The sequence below is a fragment of the Quercus lobata genome, chromosome 3 (assembly GCF_001633185.2).
Source record: "Quercus lobata isolate SW786 chromosome 3, ValleyOak3.0 Primary Assembly, whole genome shotgun sequence".
In the NCBI taxonomy this organism is placed as follows: domain Eukaryota; kingdom Viridiplantae; phylum Streptophyta; class Magnoliopsida; order Fagales; family Fagaceae; genus Quercus; species Quercus lobata.
In genome coordinates, this window is record NC_044906.1 from 44,452,781 (window position 1) to 44,479,613 (window position 26,833).

The 26,833-nt window shown below is 37.3% G+C and overlaps 1 protein-coding gene across 3 annotated transcripts in view; it reads left to right on the plus strand.

Moving 5' to 3' along the window:
* LOC115981886 (importin-9) overlaps window positions 1-26,833 on the plus strand; it is a 65,592-nt gene that overhangs the window by 23,972 nt on the left and 14,787 nt on the right. For 2 of the 3 annotated variants that reach the window (XM_031104312.1, XM_031104310.1), the window contains exons 6-26: window positions 4,681-4,767; window positions 4,868-4,984; window positions 5,081-5,144; window positions 5,274-5,416; window positions 8,422-8,469; window positions 8,550-8,618; window positions 13,498-13,573; window positions 14,109-14,239; window positions 15,316-15,375; window positions 15,545-15,614; window positions 15,713-15,777; window positions 15,858-15,919; window positions 16,001-16,124; window positions 16,201-16,258; window positions 16,506-16,618; window positions 19,886-19,963; window positions 20,061-20,123; window positions 20,268-20,363; window positions 20,459-20,568; window positions 22,288-22,477; window positions 22,932-23,046. In XM_031104312.1, coding sequence (XP_030960172.1) covers window positions 4,681-4,767; window positions 4,868-4,984; window positions 5,081-5,144; window positions 5,274-5,416; window positions 8,422-8,469; window positions 8,550-8,618; window positions 13,498-13,573; window positions 14,109-14,239; window positions 15,316-15,375; window positions 15,545-15,614; window positions 15,713-15,777; window positions 15,858-15,919; window positions 16,001-16,124; window positions 16,201-16,258; window positions 16,506-16,618; window positions 19,886-19,963; window positions 20,061-20,123; window positions 20,268-20,363; window positions 20,459-20,568; window positions 22,288-22,477; window positions 22,932-23,046 — 1,939 coding nt within the window. Of the gene's footprint in view, window positions 1-4,680; window positions 4,768-4,867; window positions 5,022-5,080; window positions 5,145-5,273; window positions 5,417-8,421; window positions 8,470-8,549; window positions 8,619-13,497; window positions 13,574-14,108; window positions 14,240-15,315; window positions 15,376-15,544; window positions 15,615-15,712; window positions 15,778-15,857; window positions 15,920-16,000; window positions 16,125-16,200; window positions 16,259-16,505; window positions 16,619-19,885; window positions 19,964-20,060; window positions 20,124-20,267; window positions 20,364-20,458; window positions 20,569-22,287; window positions 22,478-22,931; window positions 23,047-26,833 lie in introns of all 3 variants that reach the window. The other variant, XM_031104311.1, reaches the window with a different exon arrangement.

Below are 26,833 nucleotides of genomic sequence, written 5' to 3' on the forward strand. Positions count from 1 at the left end.
CCATAGAAAAACCATCTGGACCTGGAGCTTTATCTCCAGCCAGCTCATTAACAGCTAAAAGAATCTCCTCCTTCTCAAATCTCCTTTCAAGCCAACCCCTCTCTGACCCATCTATTTGATCAAACTCCAAACCTTCCACAAAAGGCCTCCACTCCTCTGTCTCCTGATACAAATTTTTATAAAAATTTACTACTTGAGCAGCCACCTCGGATTCCTCCTCATAAATCACCCCATCCACCTCCAAAATACTCAGATGATTAAACCTTCTACGGGAATTAGCCACCTTATGGAAGAATTTAGTATTATTATCTCCTTCCTTAATCCATAGCATCCTTGATTTCTGTCTCCATGAAATTTCCTCCAAGGAGAGAAGTTTCTCTACTTCAGATCTCACCGCAACTCTTTCACATGTCTCTGCATCAGAGAGGCCAAACTCCCCTTCCTTGGCATCTAATAACTTCAAAGCCTCTAATAGTTGAGTCTTTTTGCGTCCGACTTGACCAAACTCCAAACGATTCCACTGAACGATGTCTTCTTTCAAAGCCTTCAGCTTTTTGGCAAACACAAAACTAGGAGTACTAGAGAAAGAATGCCGATTCCACCAAGAATGCACTCTATCAGTAAACCCTTCCGTCTTTAGCCACATATTCTCAAACCTAAAAGGGTTTTTCCCCCTTGCCATTCTCCCTACCTCCACTAGAATTGGGAAATGGTCTGAAATAGGGCGAGGTAAAATCCGTTGAATCACATCCGGATAATGCTCCTCCCAATCAGGAGACACCAAAACTCTGTCTAACCTAGACATCGAAGGCTGATTTGATCTGCTAGACCAAGTATAGCTCCCTCCCTCCAAAGGCAAGTTTATCAAATTAAGATCCTCAATGAACTCCGAAAACAATTCCATAGCCGGAGTAAGACGAGAATTACCCAACCGTTCACTAGGGAAACGAACAATATTAAAATTCCCGATACAACACCAAGGGACGTTCCAGTAATGTTGAACACCAACCAACTCCTCTCACATTAGCCCCCTCGCATTGTTATCAACTGGGCCATAGATCCCAGAACACGCCTAACTGAAGCCGTCTCCCAACCCTTGCCACCGAACAGACACAGAAAAAGAACCCACCAAAAACTCCAACCTCTCTAAAACCCTACTATCCCACATCAACAACACCCCACCGGTCGTCTGGACAGCATCTAAAGCCACCCAATCCACAAAAGGACAACTCCACAGGTTGCCAACCATCTGTCTGTCCAGACCAGAAAGCTTAGTTTCTTGAAGGCAGATTACATCACACTTCCACTCACGCAATAAATTTTTCATTATCGAACGTTTCCGACAGTCATTCAGTCCCCTAACATTCCAAGAAAGAATTTTTAAATACATAAAGACATGAATTCCCCAACTGAAAAATTAGCTCAGCAGCCAGCACACTACCTACAATCATAATTAATCGAAGATTGCAAATTCCTCAGCTCTCTCTTCCCCTTATCCTTATCGATGACAACTTTTCTAGAAGCTGTAACTTTCCTATTCAACACTTTGGCAGCCTCCGTCTCCCTCTCAATCTTTTGTAACAAAGCAATGCATAACTCCTCATGTCGGCTCAAAGGCAGCCCCACCAATTTACTAAAACTAGGAAGCCTGTTCTTTACCCATCTAGAAATATCCAACATATTCTCACACTCCACAGTCTCATTACCACAATCCAATTTAGTTGACGAAGGTAATCCAAAGGGAGTGTTAGACAACAGAGGTAAAGATAAACTTTCCTTTCCACCCAAACCCATGTCTGGACTAATCAATCCTTCCTCCGCCAAAGCACTCACCCCAGGGACAACACACAGTGTCTTCGAGGGTATCACTGCTAGATTGGGTTTCACAAGATCAAGGACAGCTTCCGTCCTAACAATGGCACAACTGTCCCAGCCACCTTTATCCCCATCATTGTTACCAAAAACCACAAGCCAAGCCCGGTATAAGCTCAAAAAGAAATCAGCTAAAAAGCATTCAATCGGTGACCGCGAAAACCCCTTAATTGACTTACCCAGTGTCACCATGGGATCATCGGAGCTATTTCCAACGGAGAAGGGACCGGCGGCCTTGCCCGGTGGTTACGAAGGCACGACGGCGCTAGTTCCGGCAGCGGAGGAGTCATCGGCCTTACCCGGAGGCAACCAGGGCTCGTCGGAGCTGATACCGGCGGAGAATGGGCCGTCGGCCACCAATGGGACCTCTGCGCACTGGACCGACACTTCTGGCTCGAGATCGAAAGACTGGGAGAAGACCTTGGGGTGCGCCAGTGTCAATGGGTTCTGGGCTGATAATCCATCTCCAGTCAGAGAACTCTCACCCACTTCAAATAGACTTGGGCCTGAGAAAACTGAATGAAAATGGCCCACACCTGCTTCGGTCAACACTGGGCTTATACCTAGGCCCAAAGCTGGGTTAATTCCAGCCTGGTTGGTTCCCTGTGGAACCCATTTAAGGGTCTTAGAAGCTTCTTTATTGCATTCCCATTCTCCTGCCCGTGAATCCCCTCTGATCTTCATATCTCCTCTTTTCTTTCTAACCCAGAAAACCCGCCTCCTCCCTGTCACATCAACCTCCACGACAAGACCTCTCCCTGTCCAGCAAGATCTCCTAACTTCACTCCTTCTCCCCTTTTCATAATCTTTTGAATTCAAACACAGACTTGGACTTGGGAAACAAATCCTATCTGCTAGATTTTGCTCACCTACCTCTACCACCTCATTAATACGTTGCTCCCTCCTCACCCCTCCCACCACCTCCATCTTATCAGACTTACCCACCGGAAAATCCCCTGCTTTTGCCCCTGCAATTCTCAGATTCAACCCCATCTTCTTCTCTCCTAACTGAGTAATCTTCCCCTTGGCTGTTAATCCTAGTTGCTTTAGCTGCTTTCTATCCTCTGTTCTTCCATGAAAACCTTGCACAACTTTAGCAAAAGTTCTAGAATTTTGAGCCTCCAAGTTATGCCTCCGCACCTGAGGAATGAACTTAGGAAGACCTTTTCCATCCACCACATAATGAGAAGGATTCAACAATTTTCTTAGTTCCAGACCAAAAGCCCTCCAACCATTTCTCTCTTTGCCTTCCGGTATAATAAGCGACCTCCTAGGCCCACCAGCTTTGAGTTCAGTCAACAGCAATAACTGACCAGAGGAGTTAGAGCTCCATTGAAGAGTAAAAGCAGTGTCACCTTCTCTAAAAGTAAAAAACTGTTTGGAGTTCTCCCCAACGACAAGGTGTTCAATGTTAAACATCAGCCATTGTGCTGCATTCTTGCCCATAAAAACAGATCTCATAAAGAATTTACCCTTCTCAAAAATCCTTAACAAGAAATAACGACCCCCTTCCTCTACTACTAATTGAAAAAATTTGGACTCAATGAAGAAACTACGAACCCCCCCCCCCCCCCCCATGCAGAAAGGATGAAGAGAAAAGCTACACTGCTTATCCCACAAAAAGCTACCAACAAAAATATCACTGACTTTGAAAAATCAAAATATTGATGGTAAAATTCAAGCTATCCTCCCTATAGTATTCAGGTTTGTTTATAACATTTTGTTTAACATTTGAAGAGGATAAGGATCTACTGGTTGAAATTTACATGGAATGGTCAGGAAAGAAGAGACTTTGAATCCAAGGTTTACTTGAGCTCTCAATGATAGAGAGTTGAGAATATACCAATTCTTAAATTCCTATCCCCCCACTTTGGCTTGGTTCACATACATTTTTTCAATTAACCAAGTGATACTTAGCCCTTATTCCCCAGCCCACCCGACAGAAAGTCCCTTTGTATTTTTTCAATATGTGGGCAATGCTCATCGGGATAGGAAACAAAGAGAGGTATTAGATGAGAAGGCTGGATAAAGTACTCTTTATCAATGTATGACTCCCCCCCTTAGAAAGGGTCACACATTTCCAACCCGCCAAATGCCTCTCCATTCATTCTAGAATACCATTCCAAATAGCCATTGCTTTTGAAAGTGGATCCTAAGGGAAGACCCAAGTACGTCATGGGAAGCCGAGTTACCTTGCATCTCAGGAATACCATCTAGAGCTTCAACATCCAACACTCACCAACAGGACTAGCTTGGATTTCCCTAACTTTACCTTCAGGTCAGAAATAGCTTGAAACCACATGAAAACTGCCTTCAAATGCCACAGTTGCTCTGGATCTGCCCCACAAAAATATCAATGTATCATCTGCAAAGAGAAGAAGTGAAATCATTTACTGATTAGTGGCTGGACCACCGACTGAGAACCCTGAAATATAATTGCATTCCTCATCCTCTCCAACATCCCACCAAGAGCCTCCATCACAAGAAAGAACAATAAAGAGGACAAAGGATTTCCTTGTCGCAGTCCTCTTGAGCTCTGAAAAAAGCCTCACATGTTGCCATTTACTAGCAAATACATGAGCAAATCCACTTACTCCATCTATAGGACCAAACCCACATCTTCACATAGGAAAACAATCCATTTTTTTGGCAGAATTTTTCCCTTTTCAGTTCATCTTGTGCATGTGTAATTGTACATTTATTTGAATGATGATATTTTCCCATTGCATTTTTGATCTTGTATTTAAAGGATCATATTTCTCTTGTTTACGCTGCTTATGCAATTATTTCTGGGTCTTTTATGTTCAGGTATATGAAAAATACATACGCACTAAAGCACTTTCGATAGTTTATTATTGCACCTCTATGCTGGTGGCAATGAGTGGTGTATATAAGGTATGTTCTTGACACTAGATCTTCGTTGTGCATATTTTTGGAGTGTGGTCGGATTTAGCTTGTTTTATTATGATTAACAGATCAAGATGTTTATGTCCAGACAGAAACCACTGCATTAATAGGACCTATGCTTAAACCATGGATGGATCAATTCTCTATTATATTAGAACATCCAGTGCAATCTGAAGATCCTAATGATTGGAGCATCAGAATGGAGGTTGGTGTGGTGCTTTTATCAAAATCTGCATCAAAATGTGAGTACTCGTTGTACATCAGTAAGAATTAGTAATTGAATATCGCTCGTTGCCATTAGGTTTTGAAGTGTTTGAATCAGTTTGTTCAGAATCTCCCTGGTCTTACTGAAAGTGAATTTATGGGTAAGTCAGCTGCTGTGTATTAGTCGATGTTGAAACTAATAATTTACTTATTTTATTTTTAAGTTCTTCTCATTATATTTGTGAAAGGTATGTATGTATGTATGTATCTAACACACTTTCTCTTGCCAGTAATTATCAGACCATTGTGGAAAACATTTGTATCATCTCTTGGAGTGTATGTGAGGTCATCTATTGAAGGTACAGAAGATTCATTTGAGGGTAGATATGACTCTGATGGTGCAGAGAAGAGCCTTGATTCATATGTTATCCAGGTGACAATAATGACGCATCTTGCAGGCAGCAACTTCTATAAATATTTCATATTAAGTTTTTTTTTGATAAGTAATAAGATATATTGATATAAAGGGGACACCCTAGTGCATAGGGAGTGTACAAGGGAAAAGAAATCAAATACAAAAGCAATAAATCTTTTTAAGAAGTGCTTCATAGGAGGGTGGAAGCCAAATACATAGTGACTATATGAAAGGGCATAGGAAAAAAAATGAAAGCTATAGTGAATATATGATAGGGCATAGGAAAAAAATGAAAGCTATTAAAGCAAGAGAAAGTAGTAACAAATCAAATCGTAAAATTTAAATGTCAATAAAAGCTGAAAAAGAACTTGAATATCCTAAAGTTCGATGAATAGCAACCAATCATACAAGACCATAAAAAAGCCCATTTGATCTCTCCTATGGACTTCTCCTTGCCTTAAAAAGCCATATATTTCTTCTCCAACCTCTTTAAGCAATTAAGGCTTTTCCACTGCTGACAGTCCAACTTTCTGCTCCAACACTCCAAAATATTGATTACTGAACTCAGCTTACCCAAGCAATTTTTTTTTTGATAGGTAAGAAAAATATATTAAAGACACTACAGTATGCTGGAAAAGCACAAAGTAGTCAAAAAGTACATGAAGAAGAAGGGAAAAAAAAGAAGAAAGAAAACTAGTTAAAAAAAAAAAAGAACAAAGGGATGGAGTGACAAGATGTGAGTCTCCAAGCCTAGGAACAATCAAAACAAATACCATTGAACGAAGCAAGCAACCGCATCCTCAAACATATGACGATTACGCTCCCTCCATATTCACCACATCAAACACAATGGTCCTAAATTCTAAATGTTTGACGAGTGTTTCCTCAGCCAATTCCTCCAACCAAAAAGAAGATCAAACACCGTTTTTGCTTTTTTGGTAAGACCTAGGAAACCCCAAAAGATCGAAAGGCAAAACACCATAATTGTTGAGCCCTCTCACAATGAATCAACAAATGATCCATAGTCTCCCCACAACAGCGACACACGCAACACCAATCAACAAAATCAAATCTCAACTATTCTCCAGAGAAAGATATGTTTAGCTGAACAATACAGCCTCTGTTGGAATTTGTTTTTGGGCAATGATCTCTAGCTGAAATGGCACTTCCTTCAACAAGGCTGGGTGGGGTGAGATTGTGGGTTCAAAACCACTGGCCTATTGTAATTCCCATGCATGATTTCTTTACCAACGCTACGTTTTGCACCTCATATAGCAGTCAAGAAAGAGCATTTAGCTCCAGATCCCAATATTGAACTGGCTGAATAAGAATCAACTTCCAATGTGACACATTTCCTAAAAAACTATGTAACTGGCCTTGTTTCTCACTTTTTGGAGCAGCAGAAAATATTTGGAAATTGTGTACTGTGCAATGCAACATTGCATCTCCATAACATAGGATAAAGGAGAACACAGTCAATTCAGATTTAGAATTCCTAGGTAAGGTCTGGAAGTTCTTGGATAGTTGATATTTTGAGTAAGTTAGGGTCATTTCAGATTTAAAATTCCTAGGTCAGGTCTGGTAGTTCTTGGGCAGTTAATATTTTGAGTAATTTAGGTTTAGGTTTTGGTGGGAACAAAGGCTGGAAAAGAATAAGGTATATAGGGCTTTAATGTTGAAAAGGAATTGTAGGATTTGGGGTTAAAATAAAGGGGAAACGCCAAAGTCCGGGTTGCTGTTCCTGGGCGATAACTGTGAACATTGTTTTGGCTTTTATGGGGTATTTATAGCTATTTGATGGATGAGTGGTTTAGGGTTTTGAACTTTTATATTTTAGGGTTTAAAAGGCGACAAACATATGTGTGTTTGCATGGTTTTAAGTTGCTAGGGAATCTAAGAACGAAAAAGAAAAATAATAAACTTCTAGGCGTCACACTTTAGATTTTTGGCACACACATCTAAGAAGTTGTATCACACAAACCTCAAACAAAGCTTCATAGCCACTGAAAATTTAGAGAACTTATGCTTCTCCTCAATAGAAAACATTGCTTCCATATAAATATATTTTATATATGACTGATAACTTACCCTAGTAGGACTTGGATTCCTTGATATTTGATAACTTAGTTCACGCTAAATAACTAAACTCACAAATGAAACCCAATAAAACAAACAAATCCCAAAATATGACCCAATGGACCAATAGTACACGCCTTGCCCAGAAACAGTGGAAGCTTCCTTGGTTAAGCCCCCTAGGAGAGTGGCTTTCTTTTTGTGGATAGAAGTGTGGGGTAAAATTCTCACTATTGCCAACTCCAGTAAGAGGGGTTTCTCTTTAGTGGGCTGGTGTCATTTATGTCGCTATAGCAGGGAAATAATGGACCATTTATTGCTCCATTGTGATGTTGTTTTTCTGTAGTGGAGTAAAGTCTTTCGGATGTTTGGGGTTCACTAGGTGATGATCCAACAGTTGTGTCACTACTTAGTAGTCGGAGGAATTGGTTTGGAAAATACTTCAGGCGTTTCGAATATGGTGCTGTTTTGTTTGATGTGGCTAGTGTGGAAGGCATGAAATTCTCGCACGTTTGAAGACACCGAGAAATCACTAGAGCAATTGAAATCCTCTTTCCTATGCACCTTGTTTGAGTGGGCTTGGGTTTGGGGATTCACTCATTATACTTCCATTTTTGAATTCAGAATTCTCTTTTTTTTTTTTTTTTGTTTGATTATTTGTAATTTCTAGGTAACTTTGTGTTCTTTCATTGTGAACATGAAGTAGATCTTTTTCTCAATAAAGTTATCACTTATCAAAAAAAAAAAAAACCCACGCCCAGAAACTAGAAAATTACAAAATTTCCACACTTAAAAAAAAAAAAAAACTAAAATTAAAATGAAATTGGCTTCTTGCAGCCTGCGTCAATCTCCAACTGCATATTAATCCATTACAAGTGATGCATTTGGTTTTCATGCCATATTGATTATTTTGTATTAGTTCAAAAGATTGATTTCTTATGCATGTACAGCTGTTTGAGTTTCTGTTGACCATCATGGGTAGTGCAAAATTGGCAAAGGTATGGTTATGTTTTGAAACCTGATTGTGCTTCATCTTTATTTCTCTTTCTCTATTATAAATCAAACATTGCTGATGTAGGTTGTTGCAAATAATATCACGGAGTTGGTGTATTATACCATTGCCTTTCTGCAAATGACTGAACAGCAGGTAATTCTGTGTATTATACTAGTAAACCACATTTCCATAGACATAATTGTTTTGATTTGCAGCAATGTTTACATTTGTTAAGGTTCATAAAAAAATATTCAATGAACTCCCATCATAATTTGCTCGTAAACAGAATATGACAGTATATGACTTTCCCAAACCATTATTACCTTATGCACAATGGTTAGGCTTTACATGAAAAATACTAACAAGTTGTTTGATTTGCCACAAACCTAATGTCCGGGGGGTTAATTGTTCAAGTCAAAAGTCAATGGGCCAAATTGACACTCACATCAAAGTCTAAGGGTGATATTTGTAAAATTTTGAGCTTACAGTGCAACTGACCTTGTAGGATAGAGGACTGCTCATTTTTAATGTTTAGGATAGGATTGCAATTGACTTTATAGCTTGTGATCCCCACATGCACACAACCAAAAAAGAAAAGAAAAGAAGAAAAAATAGAACCCACACACCAAAACACACTCCTTTTTTTCATAGGTTTTGAGTGTTCTGGCCCTTGCTGCAAATTGTGGAAAAATAGTCTGTTTTGTTCAGAATGTTTTTAAATTGTAATTTAAGGATTTCTGTTTAGTGACTACCGTTACAAAATAAAAACATACAGGGGTGGTAAACGGTCTGGTCTGGTCCAGTTTTTGCATTTTTTTGGTACCAGACTGATCTGTCTAGTTCCATAATAGCCTGGACCAAATCTGACTGGACAAGTGACTGGTCTCAACAGGTCCCGGATCCAATTGGTCCTGGTCAGTCTGGTCTGGATTTCGGTCCTGGGCTTGCACTGTTGGTCTTCCAATTTTTTGGGCTTTTGCTAATAATTTTGGTTTTTTTAAATTAAAAAAAAAAACTAATTGATTCAAAAAGCTCAAATATATTTTCCATTGTATTAGAATAGAATGAGAGGAGAGAATGGGAGAGGTAGGTTATAGAGTTTCCAATAAATAAAAGATAAAGATAAACAAGTAACTAAAAGATAAAGATAAACAACTAATCCTAGTTGAACTCAAATACTAATCCAAATAATAAACTAATCCTTATCTAAGAACATGAAATTTAGTCCATATCATAACTCAAACTAAACAAATAAAAACTTAAAATATAAAATTATCCAATGAAAATCCAAAATTAGATATTGAAATAATTTCTGGTTGCACTCCTGCATCAATTGGTTTATTGTAATATATATATATATATATATATATTTAAAAATGATGATCTGAATGTGTGCTTCTCTATTTATTTATTTTTTTGTTTTGATAATTCGATAATTACAACAAGGTAGGAGGGATTTGAACCTAGATGTGTCTGTTGGTTGGAAATACTAGGAGGTGCCAACTAGCTACAAGGCTCTTGGCAACGTTTATATGCAAAAATGAAAAAATAGTCTATTTTGTTTACAATTTGGGTGCTTCTCTATGTTGTTATGAAAAACTGAACAAATTTTTCATTTTTTATTTATTTTATAAGTAATAAGATTTATTGATATAAAAAAGGAGACACCTAAGTACACAGGATGTGTATAGGGGGTAAACAAATCAAGTACGAAAATTACATAAATTAGGTAAATCTAGAATAGACGATAAGAATTGGTTTTGCAAAGTTGACAACCAATCCAATAAGGATCTAAAGAAAAATAACTAGAGGTCTGGCATGGATCTCACGTTATCTTCAAAGCACCTACTATTTCTTCCCTCCAAAGACACCCCAGCAAACCATGGGGAACAACTATCCATATATGTCCAATTTGAGGACGACTAAACCAACCTTGCCAACGAGCTAGGAGCTCAACAACAAAATTAGACATAACCCAACTTGCTCTAAATAAACTCAAAACTGTAGACCACATATCTATAGCAACTGGACAATGAAAGAAAAGATGGTCAACCTATTCACCATTACACTTGCACATATAACACCAATCCAAAATCCAAACCCTCTTTTTTCTTAAATTGTCGAATGTCGGACATTTTCCCAAAGTAGTAGTCCATAAAAAAAAAAACCACTTGAGAAGGGATCTTCAACTTCCATATGCTTTTCTGAGGAAAAAAAGATCACTTGGGCCAACTAAAATACGATAATAAGCACTATCCATAAACCCCTTATTCCTATTTGGGTTCTAGCACATTTTATCCACCTTAATCCCCCTTATAGAAGATCCTTAAACGGTATCCTTGAAGCTTGACAAAGCCTCCAATTCCCAATCATGAACAACCCTAAAAAAAACTTACATCCTAATAAAGGACCCCATTGTGAACTTCATAAGCTTAGCCACACTTACCTCCTTGTCTCGGAAAATTCTGAATAATTCAGGATAACTAACAGCCAAAGATGTCTCCCCACACCACTGGTTTTGCAAAAATTCACCCTTAACCCATTGCCAATATCATACAGAATACAATGAGACAAAGAAGGCCAACCCTAGCTAATATGTTTCCACAAACTAACACCATAGGGACCAAAAACTGAACTAGTACACTAGTCACCCCGTACACATCCATACTTCACCTTTATCACTTGCCACCAAAGAGCATCCCTTTCAAGTCCAAATCTCCGCAACCTCCCTAGCAAAGCTTCATTAAAAAGTCTCAAATTCCTAATTTCCAAACCACCTGAAGAAAGAGGAGCAAATAGTAGCCCATTTAACTAGGTGAAATTTAGGTTTATCCCCCAGACTACCCCATAAAAAGTTCTGTTGAAGTTTTGCAGTTTTGGAATTCGATTAGCCACAAAAGCAAGGATAGGGAATAAGGATAGAAAATAAGTAGGTAGATTTGATAGAGTACTTTTAATTAAAGTGAATCTACTTCCCTTGGATAAGTACTAACATTTCCATCCCGCTAATCTCCTTTCCACCTTTTCCATATTTTCTTATCCTTGAATTTTGCACCCAAAGGAAGACTCAAATATTTCATTGCAAGAGTACCTCACTTACAGCTAAGGACATTCACCAGTAACTCGATGTTATGAACCTCTCCCACAGGTACCAATTTGGACTTACCCAAATTTATTTTTAGACCAGAAGCTGCCTCAAACCAAATGAGCACCATGCGGAGAATCAAATTCTGATCAAGGTCGGCATCACAAAAAAGTAGAGTGTTGTCAGCAAAGAGAAGATGAGAAACCACCAAAGATCTTCCCTCTAAATCACCCACTCGAAAACCTAACAAGCGAACCTACATGGACAGCTTTATCCAACATTCTACCAACGGCTTCCATGACCAAAGCTAATAACAAGGGAGACAAATGATCGCCTTGTCTCAACCCTCTAGAGCCCTTGAAAAAGCCGTAGGGAGAACCATTAATAAGAATTGCGAATGGTAGAAAAAAGAAAAAGAAAATCCACCTCCTCCTAACAAGGTTGATAGGATGGAAATCCTTGACTTCCACTTTTGCAGTTTTTTTGTTTTTTTTTTTGGAATGAGGAATGAAGGTTGCATTCAAACTTTTTTCAAATTGACCTTTAGCATAAAAATGGTGGAGCACAGCCAAAAGAGCTGATTTGAGAACCTTCTAGCAGATTGGAAAATTGCCATGGGAAAATCATTTGGCCCAGGTGATTTATTGTCATTAAAATCCTTGATTACTTCAAAGATCTCTATCTCTTTAAAAGGTCTCTCTAACCAGTCCGCTTTAGCTCCTGATATCCTTGGAAATTCCAACACATCTAGGAAAGGCTGATCAACTCGCTGCTCAGTGTATAAGTTCATGTAGAATTGAGTTATACAATCAGCAATCATATCTTGATTGGAAGACAAAATCCCATTAACCATAAGATTCCTCAATACTGTTATTTCTTCTATTAGAATTGGCCATCTTGTGAAAAAATCTTATATTGGAATCCCCCTCCCCCAAGTATAGCACTCTAGATTTTTGTCTCCAACTAATCTCTTCTAATAAAGTGGTCTTCTTTATTTCTGTATGGAGTTATACTTGTTCTAAATTTTCCTTAGTTGTTAGAGGGTGAGTCTCCCTTCTAACATCTAAAGCATTCAAATTACTCCTTGGATGCTGCTTCTTAACCGTGACATTACCAAACTCCGTTTCATTCCATTTTTTTAAATCCAAAACGGCTAACTTCTTTGACACTATGTAACTAGGAGTTCCCTGAAAATGATAAGCTGCCCGCCAAGCCTTCACTTTGTCTACAAACCGCTCCCTGCCTTCAACCACATATTTTCAAAACGAAAAGGAATTCAACCTCTATGTTGACTCCCACCCTCCAACAAAATATGAAAGTGATTTGATAAAACTCTAGGCAACCGTTTTTGGGTGAAGTGTGTGAAATAATCTGCCAAAATTGGAGAGAATAGAAACTGATTTATTCTAGATGCTGAGGAAGAATTAGGCCAAGTGTAAAGGTCCCCCTCCAAAGGGATATCAATCAACTCATGAAGAGAGATACAGTCAGAAAATTCATACCTAGAACGAGTATAACTTTCAGCCCCTAACCTGTCTTTGATGGAAAGTGGATTACATTAAAGTCTCCTCCCAAACACCATGTCAAATTCCACCAATGATAAGTTTTGCCAGTTCCTCCCACATTGTTTCACGCTTCTTGTAAAGAATGAATAGATATTTTATGAAAAATTTTCCAATCAAATCATTTGCTTTCTCATTGTCTCATTTTAAATAACCGGCTAATCATACCCTTCTATAGATGCCAATAGCAATAATAATGAAATTAATAGTAAGAGGAAAATCCATTACTTTTGAATATTCTACCAGTTTGGAGTGGATGTTTTTATGAAATCTCCTATTTTCTAGATGTATCTAATCGAATCTGAGTCAATATTTAAATTTTCAATTTGAGTTTGCTTTTTATAGAATTTTTCTTTCTTTTTTTTTCCAAATAACTTGTCATTAGGTACATACTTGGTCAGTGGATGCTAACCAATTTGTCGCTGATGAGGATGATGTCACTTATAGCTGTCGTGTTTCGGGTAAGAATTGTCGTGATATTTAATTGTTCTATATATATATATATATATATATATATGTCTATGTAGACTGAAATAAGGGTTTTAATATATTGATCTAATTGGATATGTTAATTATTATTTTGTTAAGACTGTTGTGATCATTTTGGGTATGGAGACAAGATGAACACAAATTTGGTAAGCTATAAAATCTATTATAAATTGTTGAAATCATGGACAATGTAGAATTATCATGAAAGTGACGCATGATGTTCTTTTGAACAATCTCATGGACATATACATCTTTTGAAGGTTGCCAAGAGCCTTGTAGCTCAATTGTTGAATTTCGAAAATAAACTTGACTCTTAAGACATTAAATAAGAAACTAATAACCTCACTATCTAAATAACACCTAAAATAATATCCAATGGAATAACGGTAATAATACAATTTACTTCTAAAAATAAATATACCTAAACTAGAATGAAATTGTCTTCATGCTCCCTTATGGCATGAGCTTTCGTGGAAGTTTTTTTGTATAAGATATTGCTTCTTACAGGTGCACTTTTACTGGAAGAGGTTGTCAATGCTTATGGTAGAGAAGGAATTGATGCCATCATGAATGGTGCAAAACAACACTTCAGGGAGTCTCAACAAGAAAAAGTTTCTGGCTCCACAGTTTGGTGGAGGGTAAGTGAAATGTATTTGTCTGTGTATATGTTAACAGTTAGGAAATTATCCTGTAGTAGGGCATTGCCAAAGACCTCTAATAGGATTCATAAGTAGACTATGCCGATATACACTATTTTGATATCAATATTGGGTCGTTAATCAAGATTTTGCATAGTAATTAAGAAATGCTGCCACCAGATCTGCTTAATAAAGTTTAGTAACCAAGGATCTATTTCCACCTTATGTTGTCAGAGCTTTATTAGAATATGGTTTCTTGATTTCACTGGCCGTTTATCCCCTCTGTGCAATCTTCTTAAAGGTTTAAATTCCATTAAAATAGATGCTGTATTGAGTCTTTTCCAGTCTATTATGCTTATGATTCTCTCGGAAGAATGTGTTTTCCAAGGTATTAGTGGCAGAGCCTGTACTCTCTTGTAATACTTATGGACTTTAGAGAACTTTTGAATATTTCATTATAAAGATAAAATGGTATAGTCCAACTGCCAATTCAAAACAGTATGCAGAATTTAAAAAACAAAAAGAATAAAACTAAAATTTGAAATTACAAATATCCAAACACTTAAAGACATATAAGCTCATGTATTTGGAATCCCTGTAACTACAGCAAAGGGTCAAAAGGGTAACGCCTGCATTTGTGCCTTTGTCAAGCCCCTTCCCCTTATTTCCCTTCTCAAAGGGGGATGCTAACAAAAGGTAAAAAATGCTATCCAACTTCTTGTGATTTGAGACTTGGGGGAATATATACCATTCAAACTGGGGGATGAAAGAGGCAAATTGCGGTATTAGATCCGCCTTATTCTTTTGCAAACCTTTAATCTGAATTTGGAATTTCATTTCCTTCAAACGTCCCAGTGTTCCTCTCATTTCAAATACCCTACATGAGGGATGAAGCTATGGCTTTCCACGTGATATTACTCTGACTTTGGCCTAACACAGGGTATCCCAAATAAATACTAGCAATTATAGCCATATAAATCTGTGTATGTATTTATATGTATATGTATGTATTATATTTTAATGTGTTAATTTTAGGCTTCTCTCTTTAACTCAATTTTGCTTGGTATATTGCTCAGATGAGGGAAGCTACTCTATTTGCATTAGCATCTCTTTCAGAACAATTGGTTGATTTAGAGGTTTGTGCCTTTTACTTTATACCTCTAACATATGGTAGGTTTTGTAATGTGGTTGGGTTCTAATGTGTGTAGCTACTACCATCTTTCACTTTTGATAATATGATTTTTTGTTCTTGGTGGGATCTGCTTCATATATTTTATTGATATATTTATTTAACATACTTGTCAGGTATCAGGACCGAGCAGAGTTGATGTTGGAAAGCTTGTGGAGCAAATAATCACTGAAGACATTGGAATTGGTGAACTCTCTTGTCTCCCCCCTCTTCTCCCTATTTCAGTACTGGATTCAAATTGTGCATCAGTGAACACAATTAGTTGTTATTGTTCTGTTGTGCAGGGGTACATGAATATCCCTTTCTTTATGCCCGTATATTTACATCAGTTGCTAAGTTCTCCCCTCTGGTAAATATTAAAATACTTCCTTCCCTTCTTGAAGCTCATGTATTCTAGAATATTCCTATGAAATTTATGATCTTGTATAGATTAGCCATGGAGTTCTTGAGCACATCCTGTACGCTGCTATCAAGGCAATTGGCATGGATGTGTAAGCATTCAGACCTCCTTTTTAATATGTAAATTATTGAGAGAGAGAAATTAAGCTATGGTGATGGTATTCTTTTCACAGGCCCCCACCTGTTAAAGTAGGTGCCTGCAGGGCACTTTCCCAGCTCCTACCTGAAGCAAACAAAGAACTTATTCGATCCCAAATGATGGGTTTATTTTCATCACTTACAGATCTTCTTAACCAAGTAATGTACCTCCATTATATCCTTGTTTGATTTGGTTGAAGTGCCATTTACTATTAGTTCTAATGCTGCTTTTTAGGCATCTGATGAAACCTTACACCTAGTGCTTGAAACACTGCAAGCTGCGATTAAGGCAGGTGGGTTTAAGTATATGGCAAATCTTTTAATTTCATGGCGAATATGGCAATTTCGTTTTAGGCTGGTATAACAAATTTCATATTCTTTCTGGTTAAGTACCGATTTCTTTCATTTTAAGTATGAGTAGTATCATGTTTTCTTAATTCCATGGCAAATATGGTAATCTAGTTTTAGGCTGGTGTAACAAATTTCATTTTCTTTCTGGTTAACTGTACCCTTTTTTTGTTGTTGTTGTTTCTCATGTAGGCAGTGAAACATCGACTTCTGTGGAGCCCATCATCTCTCCCATAATTCTTAATGTGTGGGCATTGCATATTTCAGATCCTTTTATCAGCATTGATGCACTTGAGGTTCTTGAGGTAAAAATTTTTAGTGTTATTGATGATTGTCATAGTATGATGGGATGCCTACATGCATCTTGTCTGCATGTGCTTGATATGTTTTTAATATACTTCTTTCAGTTTGTTACCGATTGGGGGTATAAGGTTCTGTTAGTGGATGTATTAAAGATTCATATAAGCACCTCTTTTTTACTGGAAATCTACCTCAGCTTTCTATTCATTCCTTATATAAAAAAGGGTAAACACAATAGGACAGGAATATTCATGAAAGGGACAGCTGGTAGGGACAGCTCAGCCCTTATGAAACTTCCGAGCAACTTCCTAGCCCTTTCTTGAAGGGTTCCACGTATACAACAGAAAGTACAACCATATGTATTCCTAATTCTAACACTTGCCTTCAAGTAGGGCTCAAATCCCCCCTCTCCTAACCTTTGAATTATCAACAACAAAATGTGACCTGAAATAATTAACATAATTTTATTACTTAAAAAAAAAAAACACTTTCCCTTAAGCTGGGGAATGTTTGTCATATACGCCCAGCTTGGAACATATCAACTCTAGATGACTTCTACATGATGCCTTAGTAAAGATATTAGCAAGTTGATCTCCCAGAGTTCACATATGTAGTTATATCCTCACTTAGAATCTTGTCTTGGACAAATGACGTTCTACTTCAATGTGCTTGGTCCTTTCATTGAATTCCGGATTGGATGCAATGCATATAGCAGCTTAGAAAACTACAAATTTGGGTGTCTTCAACTCTCCAATCAATATATTTGGGATCGATCGAGGTAGGGGGATTTGACACCAAGTACTGGAATTTTTTTTACCTAGAAAGAAAGCTTCTACTGACTTTGTCAATTGAGCATAATTGCTATTATTTATTTAATTGAGGTCATTAACAACAATTCAGTTGAAAACAATTAATCGCAGTCCAATTTTATCTTTGTTTCCATGATAACAAATAATTAGAGGATCATAAATAGAACCAAACTTTACAAACAACTTAATCGACAACTCACAACTCCATAACTCGATTGACCAATTCAAGAAACAAATGAAACCAACATACATACGCACTTGCTATTGGAATAACACTATTAAATCAGGGGACAAACAGAAGGAAAAGCACTTGAGAAGGTCAACATGTAATCATCTTGGTCAATCCATAAAGAACCCGACCCGTAACAGTGACAGATTCGAGTGGCGATGGGTTTCAATTGAGAAACAATTGGACAATGAACAAGTCTTGCGCTTCTTATTGTGTGATTTATCTTGGGTCTGATGAGGTCAACAGCGGTTGATTTGGGTTTATGGGTCATCGATTTATGGTCAGTGATGGTTGAACGGAAGGTATTCAATGGTAGTTGACTATGACTGGTGGCAATTCGCAGCTTACATCGATGGTTCTGATACTAATTACCATGTAAACTAAAATTTCATATTATGTATTTTGAGTTAAATCAAAATTAACCCTAATACGCATGTAATATTTTTAAGTTCACCTCCATAATACAAATGACCCAATTTACCTTACAACTAAAACAATATTACATGCAACAATTGATATAGGTTAACTGAAGCGAAGATTAGCAAGTTGGAAGCATTTGTATCTATCAAAAGGTGGTAAGGTAACTTTACTTAAAAGCACTCTCTCAACCTTGCCTACTTATTACCTATCTCTCTTTCCTATCCCGGTGGATATTGCAAATCGCATTGAGAAACTCCAGTGGGATTTTTTATGGGGTAGTATTGATGAGTCTCATAAATTGAATCGGGTCAATTGGGCTTAGATGTGTAGCCCTCTTAAGTCTGGTGGGTTGGGTGTGCGGAATTTGAGAAAATTTAACCAAGCTCTGCTTAGTAAATGGTTGTCGAGGTACTTTGGTGGCGGGTTATCGAGATCAAGTATGGGAATATTTGGGGTGGGTGGTGTACAAAAGAAGTGACAACCACTTATGGTGTTAGTTTTTGGAGATCTATAAGACAAGGTTGGCCAGCTTTCTTTAAATCCACCATCTTCAAAGTTGGCAATGGTAATAGAATTAAACTTTGGCATCACTTGTGGTGTGGGGGTTTTACTCTTCGGGAGGTATTTCCAGAACTCTATAGCTTTAGTTGTAACAAGGATTCTTTTCTTGCGGATGTCATGTCCTTTCCTAATCAGAGGCTTTATTGGGATCTTCGATTCTATAGAGAGCCCCAAGATTGGGAGATGAAACAATTTGATATCTTTTGGAAGCTTATACACTCTATGACCTTTACTGGTGAGGGGCATGCCAAACTTTGCTAGATGTCAACAAAGAATAAGGGCTTTAAGGTTAGTGAATACTACTTATCCCTCTTCTTGGCCCCTGACAACCTTTTTTCGTGGAAAGCTGTGTGGTGCTCAAAGATCCCTCCTAGAGTTGCTTTCTTTTCTTGGACTGTTGCCTTAGGCAAGATTTTGACCCTTGATAGGCTATGGAATAAGGGTGTCCCTGTTATGGATTGGTGTTTTATGTGTAAAAGAAGTGGGGAATCGGTAAACCATCTTCTTCTTCATTGTCCCATTGCTTTTGAGCTATGGTCTATGGTTTTGATTCTTTTTGGTGTGATTTGGGTGATGCCTCAAAGTGTTGCAGATTTATTTATTACATCTTGGCGGGGTCCATTCGGTAGACAGTGCAATATAGACCTATTGCGGGCTGTCCCACATTGTGTGTTATGGTGTCTTTGGTGGGAAAGGAACAGTAGGTGCTTTGAGGGAACGGAACGATCGATTCTTGAGATTAAATCTCTCCTCCTCCACTCTTTGTTTGCTTGGTGTTCTGTTTTCTCTTCTTTTTCTTGCTCAACACCTAAAATTAAATAAAGTACGAGAAATTTGACTAGAATTATTCAATTTTTAAAAACATAATAAAATAAAATTTGTAATCTACTAACAAGCCTAATCAAGTTTCTAAGCACCCTTGGCATCATCCGACCTGCCAAATTAATGTTGGGCATTAGTAGTAGCCGTGGGATGCCTTTGATATACCTTAATGGCTGCTGCTGTGGTCTTCTATCAGTTGTGCTGCTCGATGCATCCAATTTTGGTTCTAATGGAACTTGTTTTGTTATTTCCACCTTTTCCAAATGTTCGTGGTGGCATCCACTGCCCTTGAGACTTGAGTTGTGGTGACATTTATGTATAATGTAGAATCTATTTTATTTTTCCTTGTGCCATTTTGCGTTTATAACTTTAGAAAGTCGATGATTTTTAGATTTTGTTCTATTAACTGTTTATTTCATTTTTTATCCCAGGCAATAAAAAATTCTCCCGGTTGTATACATCCACTGACATCCCGGGTTTTACCATATATTGGACCAATCTTAAACAAGGTACAATTTATAAGAGTTATCTCAATGTGAATAATGTCTGGATGTACAACAATCATGAAGGTATGTGTTTCTGATGCATTATGATGGTTATTACCAGCCCCAACAGCAGCCTGATGGATTAGTAGCAGGATCATTGGATCTGGTGACTATGCTATTGAAGGCAAGTTATATTTGGCAAGATGTTTTCTTTTATTTTCCTTTTGCTATTGGTTTTCCATCTTTTCAAAATTTATGCGGAATCATAAATTTATATCATAGTAGTATCCACAATTTGCTAACTATTCTTTGTGATAGCATTTTACAGAATGCTCCAATTGATGTAGTAAAAGCAGTACATGATGTCTGTTTTGATGCTGTTATCTGGATAGTCCTTCATAGTGACGATCATAGCGAGATGCAGGTTATCTAAAATGTTTCAACGCCTTTTCAATTTCCTATTGCTTGTTTTGTATCCAAATGTTGAAACAACTCCTTTGCTTCCTCAATATTGACCAGAATGCAACAGAATGTTTAGCTGCTTTTGTATGTGGTGGAAGAGAAGAAGTGCTAACTTGGAGTGGTGATTCTAGGTTTACTATGCGAAGTTTACTTGATGCTGCTTCAAGGTTAGTTTTTAGTAGTTTACTTTGTTTTACAGTCCCATTGGGAAGCTAGAAAGCTCTTAATTGAGTAAAAATTTGAAAACGTTGTACTGGCCTATTAATTTGGGCTAGTAGAAACTAGATTCTTTTGTTGATTATTAATTACTTGCATGAAGAGATTTATATTTATTTTTTAAAAATTATTGTGATGCTAGGTTCAATAATTTACTCAAAACCACTTGTGATTAGGGGCTTAAAAATGGTCAAACTTTGGTACTAGCTCTATTTATTTAACCACTGCTACGTTTATATCATTTTGTGGGATGTAGATTTTCTGTGTTCTTTATTTTGGGAGCATTTGAATTACAAGTGAAATCTCCATTTTTTTTTGGTTAATTTTGTAAGTGTACAAGGTCCTGATTGATTTTGATAATTGATATGGAAGAATGTATTGAATTGTCTCTACTTTTTATCCTTCAATTTGGTTTCTTATTTGTTGAGTGAGAAATATAGACTTTTCTTTTCCATTTGTAGTTCATGTCTTTTGCCAAATGCTGACCTTTCTAGCAAGCAGTCCTTATCATCATTGCCACTTTGTATGGTTGAGGATGAGGTTCAACCGGAAGCTTAAGGCGTTCAACCGTGGAAGATGACACAACATTCATGCAACTTCCCCTATCAATAATAAGCTTCTTTGCTTGGTTTCCACAACGAACCAACATTTGAAATATTTAAGTTCGCCTCCAATTCTCTCTCTACTTTAGGGGCTGCTAAAATACGTCTCACTACAGATAAAAGAGAAGTATCCACTTCATCCTCCTCCAAGTCATCCATAGCAAAATCTCCATAATCAAATGCACGACCTTCATCTTGCTCACAATCACTCAATATCCCCCTAAGCAATCTCCCTAATCGTGTAGACATGATGCAAAATCCTTGCTCTGATACCAAACTGACGTAGGACAAGGGGGAAGAACAAAATCTGGTTTAGAAAACCAGGGGCAGATCTTGTATAGCTTAGGCTTTGAAGAATTAGGGTTTGGTTTTGGTGGGGAATAGGCTAGAAAATAAGAGGGATAATAGGGTTTCCACTTTCCAAAGGGGACAAGGATTGGTAGAGTTTGGGGATGAAACAAAGGAAAACAATCTAGGTTTGGGTGGCTGTTCCTGCGCTGTGAACAGTGATATGTGAATGGTAAAAAAAAAAAAAAAAAAAAAAGATAAATTGGAGGAATCACACCTAGACTTCCTAAGCATCACACCTAGGGTTCCTTGGCATCACAACGTAGCTCTTAAATTCTGAAAACATTCATCATTAATCAACTCAATAGAAAGTACTACAACTCTTTAAATAGAAAACTAATACCTAATCCTAGTTGAACTAGGATTTCTTAAAACCCTAATAAGACTTGGACTTAGGCTTTTACTACTAAGCCCAACTAAATAACCAAACTTAAAGTAAAGCCCAAAAGAAGATCTAATGGATTGTTAGAGCAACCCATTCCAGAACATTATGAAATTACAAAACTGCCCTTGATACATAAAATCAAATAAATATAATAAATCGGTCTTCCCATTGCCTCCTGTGTGCTTTGGGATGATATTTCTTCTTTCTAAAATGAAATTGTTGCTTGTGGCTTTTCTAGTTGTTCATCCAATTCCTGTTAGTTTTCCATTATCAATATTATATTATAATTTTGACATAGGTTTCTGGATGCTGATATTTGCACAATTTGAATGCAGACTTCTTGACCCTAAATTGGAAAGCTCTGGTTCTCTTTTTGTTGGGAGTTACATCCTGCAGCTTATATTGAATCTGCCATCACAAATGTCACTGCATATACGAGACCTGGTTGCTGCACTTGTTAGACGGATGCAATCTGTTCAAATAGTGGGATTGAAAAGCTCATTGCTACTTATTTTTGCCAGATTAGTAATGTCCTCTAACTTTTTAACTTCATTTAAGTTATGACAGTGTAAACTTTAGAAGGTTTTTTTTTTTTTTTTTTTTTTTTTTTTTATAAATATTTTTTATTTTTATTTATTTTTATTTTAAAGTTGCAAATTGTTTTATTTTATAGTATTCTTGAAAAAATGTGTATATCTCAAAGCGCATGGGAAAATGTTGCATGAGAGAACTTCTATGCTGCAACTTCCTGGTTGTTTGCGCTCAATTCATTCAACATTGGTTCTCTTGGAAAAAGGACTTTTTAAATTGCTTAAATATGATTATATGTTTCATCCTTTTGTGGTTCATACCTTACCTATAGAGTTCCTTGTCAAATTTCTCCAACATTTCCTGATTGTTGGCATGGTCAAGTAGTCAGGCAACCCCACATATTTTTTATGGATAAAGTTTTGAAAGTTTTTCCCCCTTCAAAATGCAGGTTCATATGAGTTCCCCAAATGTTGAACAATTTATTGATTTACTGAGCAGCATCCCAGCCGAAGGCTATGATAATTCCTTCTCTTATGTAATGTCAGAATGGACTAAGCAACAAAGTAAGCATCCCTCATGCACTTGTTTTCTTTTAGCAAGGTATCCAAATGTATTTCAAGTGGCGATATGAGTAATCACACATATCATATTTCATTCAGATTGAGTTTCATAATGTCCTTATTGTATTGCGAACTTACATAATAAAGAGTAATTACATTTTTGCATGGTAGTAAAAGCGCAAACACGGATGAGGTAATTAGAAGATATGTTACTTACCCGTTGGACAAAAGTAACTGTTGTTGAAGTAATAGTGTTGAACTGTTGTTAAAGTAGAAGTATTTAGTGTTTGATGAGTTTGACCCTAACACATAAAATTTTATTTATATATAAAGGAGTATATTGGCATTACTTTTTTTCCCCTAGTTTAAATCCATAATACTCCCCCTCAAGCTGGAGAGTATGTATATCATATAATCCTAGCTTGTTACATAATAAACCCAAACGAGTCTTACATAAAGTTTTGGTAAACATATCAGCAATTTGGACTCTTGTTGAAACATATGGAGTAGCAATTACACCATCTTCTACTTTCTCCTAAGTAATATGACAATCTAGTTCTATATACTTGGTTTTCTCATGGAACACAGGATTGGAGGTAATGCGAATTGCTGCTTGATTATCACAATGCATAGTCGTAGGCACCTTCACAACAAATTTTAATTCCTCAAGTAAATGCTTAATTCACATATGCGCACATGATGTGTGTGCCATAGCTCTATACTCAAGTCTCTACACTAGATCTAGCAACAACAATTTGTTTCTTACTTTTTCAAGTAATCAGGTGTCCTCTTAGAGAAGTGCAATACCCAATAGTGGATTTTCTATCTGACGGTGATCCTGTCCAATCAATATTAGCATAGGCTTCTACTTGTAGGTGATCGTTAGCTTCATACAAAACACCACGGCTTGGATGTGCTTTAAGATATCTCACAATCGGAAGGCGAGGATCTTTCATATATTTGCTCAAAACTCTAATTGCAAATGATATATTTGGGCGAGTAATTGTGATATGATTAGTTTACCAATCAAATAACAATATCTTTCAGGATTAGATAATAGCTCTCCCTAATCTTCATAAAATTTGAAATTAGGATCGATAGGAGTCTCCACTGGTTTAGATCCTAACAAGCCAGTTTCTTCCAAAATCTTTCATCTTGCAGAGGTATGAGAAAACACAAAGTGATCAAAATGGCAATGTTGCAATTCAAACTATAACACTACTTCACTGAATTTACCAAATCAAGCTTTGGGAGATTGTTTAAGACCACAGATGGCCTTATGCAACCTGCACATGTTTCCAGACTCCCTTTGGGCAACAAACCCAGGTGGTTGCTCCATATACACCTTTTCTTTCAAATTGCCATTCAAGAAGGAATTTTTAAAGTCTAACTGAAACAGTTAGCAGCCGAGATCAAAATCCTAACAGAAGAAATTTTAGCAACAGGTGAGAATATCTTTGCATAGTTGACACCATATGTCTAGGTATACCCTTTGGCAACCAAGTGAGCCTTTAAAGGCTCAAAAGAACCATCAGGCAAGTACTTCACAGTATACACCCAACAACAATTAATGGTAGTTTTCTCTTGAGATCTTGAAAGATACAATGAGTGGATAAAAACATAAAAAAAATGGCAGTGCAATTCAAAAGTTTAGTAAGCATGCTAATCGACAAAAGATTAAAATGATTTTTTTTGATTAGTAAGAAAGATGAATATTCAAAAGCCTACTTATGCAGAAAAAAAGCATAAAGCAAACCAAAAATTACAAAGGAAAACAAAAAGAAAAGAAAAGAAAAAATTAATTACAAAAGAGGAAAAAGGAAATAAGGGAGAGAATCACTAGCTGTGAGTCCCCAAGCTTGAGACTAGTCGAATAGTGAACCACCAAGGAAAGCAAGCAATTGATCTTCGAAACTATCCAAATTTTCAAAAGTCTGCTGATTGCATTCCTTCCAAAGAGACCATGACAAGTACAATGGAACTAAATTCCAAATGTCAGACCAGTGCTTTTCCAACCAGTTTTACCATCCAAAAAGTATATTTGGAATTGTTTTTGGTAGGATCCACAAAATACCAAAAGATTTAAAAACAAAACTCCACAACCGATGAGCCTTCACACAATGAAGTAATAAGTGGTCCATAATGCCCAAACTAGAAACTGTAGTGGCTGAACCATCTGCCAAAGTAAGATTGGGAAGACTACTAGAGTGCTCAAGGTCAGAGTGTAGTCATATGATCAGTTGCACTTGTATCAATGACCAAAAGGGTCCGGAGTGGCAAGACAAGCAATGGAAGTACCTTGTTGAGCCAAAGTAATTGTAAAACCAAACCAAGCAGAGTTAGAATGCATAGACAAGAGACGATTGTACTCTTGCTTAGGAGTAGAGACTACTTTGGATGTTGGTAGAAGTGAATATAAAGGCAGTTCCTCAACTTGAATACTAGCTTGGTGAGCCGAGGGTGTACCATACAACTCCCATCAAAAGTCTACTATATGATTCTCACCATAATAATAAATGCACTTACGAAGGCCACATCCTTTACCATGACCCCCTCCCCCTTGGTCACAACCTCCACGGCCTTGACCCCCATAGCCTGACCACCTCTATTACTCCCCATAGAAGTGGCAAAGACAAATTTATGTAATGCATCAGTACTAGAGTCAGATAATGTGGCCTATCTATATCTACCAAAAACTTCACAAGGGAGGTATTGACTAGCTAAAATTTGTGATTTCACTGGATCCAAAATTTTAGGTAATCTAGAGGAAGTGAGCAACATGCATAGAATCTCATTGTTTCTTCATAGTTTTAACATCAAAGGTGATGAGTTGATAACTATTGAGTTCTTCACATATGCCCTTAAACTTGTTTTAATAATCTTCCAAAGACAAGTCATTGAGACTCAAGGAGAGATAAGTTTGATGAAGACCATAAATTTGCTTCAAATTGTTAACACTAGAGTAAAGTTCCTTGGCCTGTTTCTAAACAAGTTAGCAGTTGGTAACAAAACCAAACTACAACTGATCTTAGATTCCATGCTATTCCACAATCAATTCCTAATTTGTGCATCTTTGGCTCTCCAATCGGCATATTTAGAGTCCGTAGATACATGGAGTTCACTAATCATTTAATCAAACTTCTTTCTACCAAGAAGAAACACTTCAACTACCAGGACCCATTGAGTATAATTACTTCCATTAAGACGAATGGAAGGAATTCATAACATATCAAGAGACAATATTTAATTAGGAGATTTGTGTGATATTCCTTGTCATTGTATGAATAGAAACATAATCGCCATTAATCAAAATAATCTCCTTTTGGTAGGAGTACAATCACATCACATCACAATCATATGAAAAGGGGAATCTCTTTGGTTACCTGAAACAGGGTACCTTAGATTCCTTGGGATGCTTTGATGCCTACTCCTCCCCACCCCCCTCCTCCACCCCACCCTCGCCCCCAACTACCACCATCTTTTTTCCCCTTTTTACCACCTTTACACATTCCTCCTCCATCTCCTCTTCCTTTTTGCTTTCCTCCATTGTATGGGTTTTTCCCATATCCTTATCCCCCTCCTCCAAAATTGCCTACTCCATCCCCATCTCCTCAGGGGCCCAACCATGCTTTGCCTAAATAGTCTAACCTTGTACTTGCACCACTAGCCATACCAAATATTCCCACCATAGAAACCTCACAAAATATCTCTCCTACATCTCGATCCTCTGATCATGGGGTCAGTAAGAGGTTGTTTCGTATTGATGCAAAACTTTTTTCTTTCTCTTTTG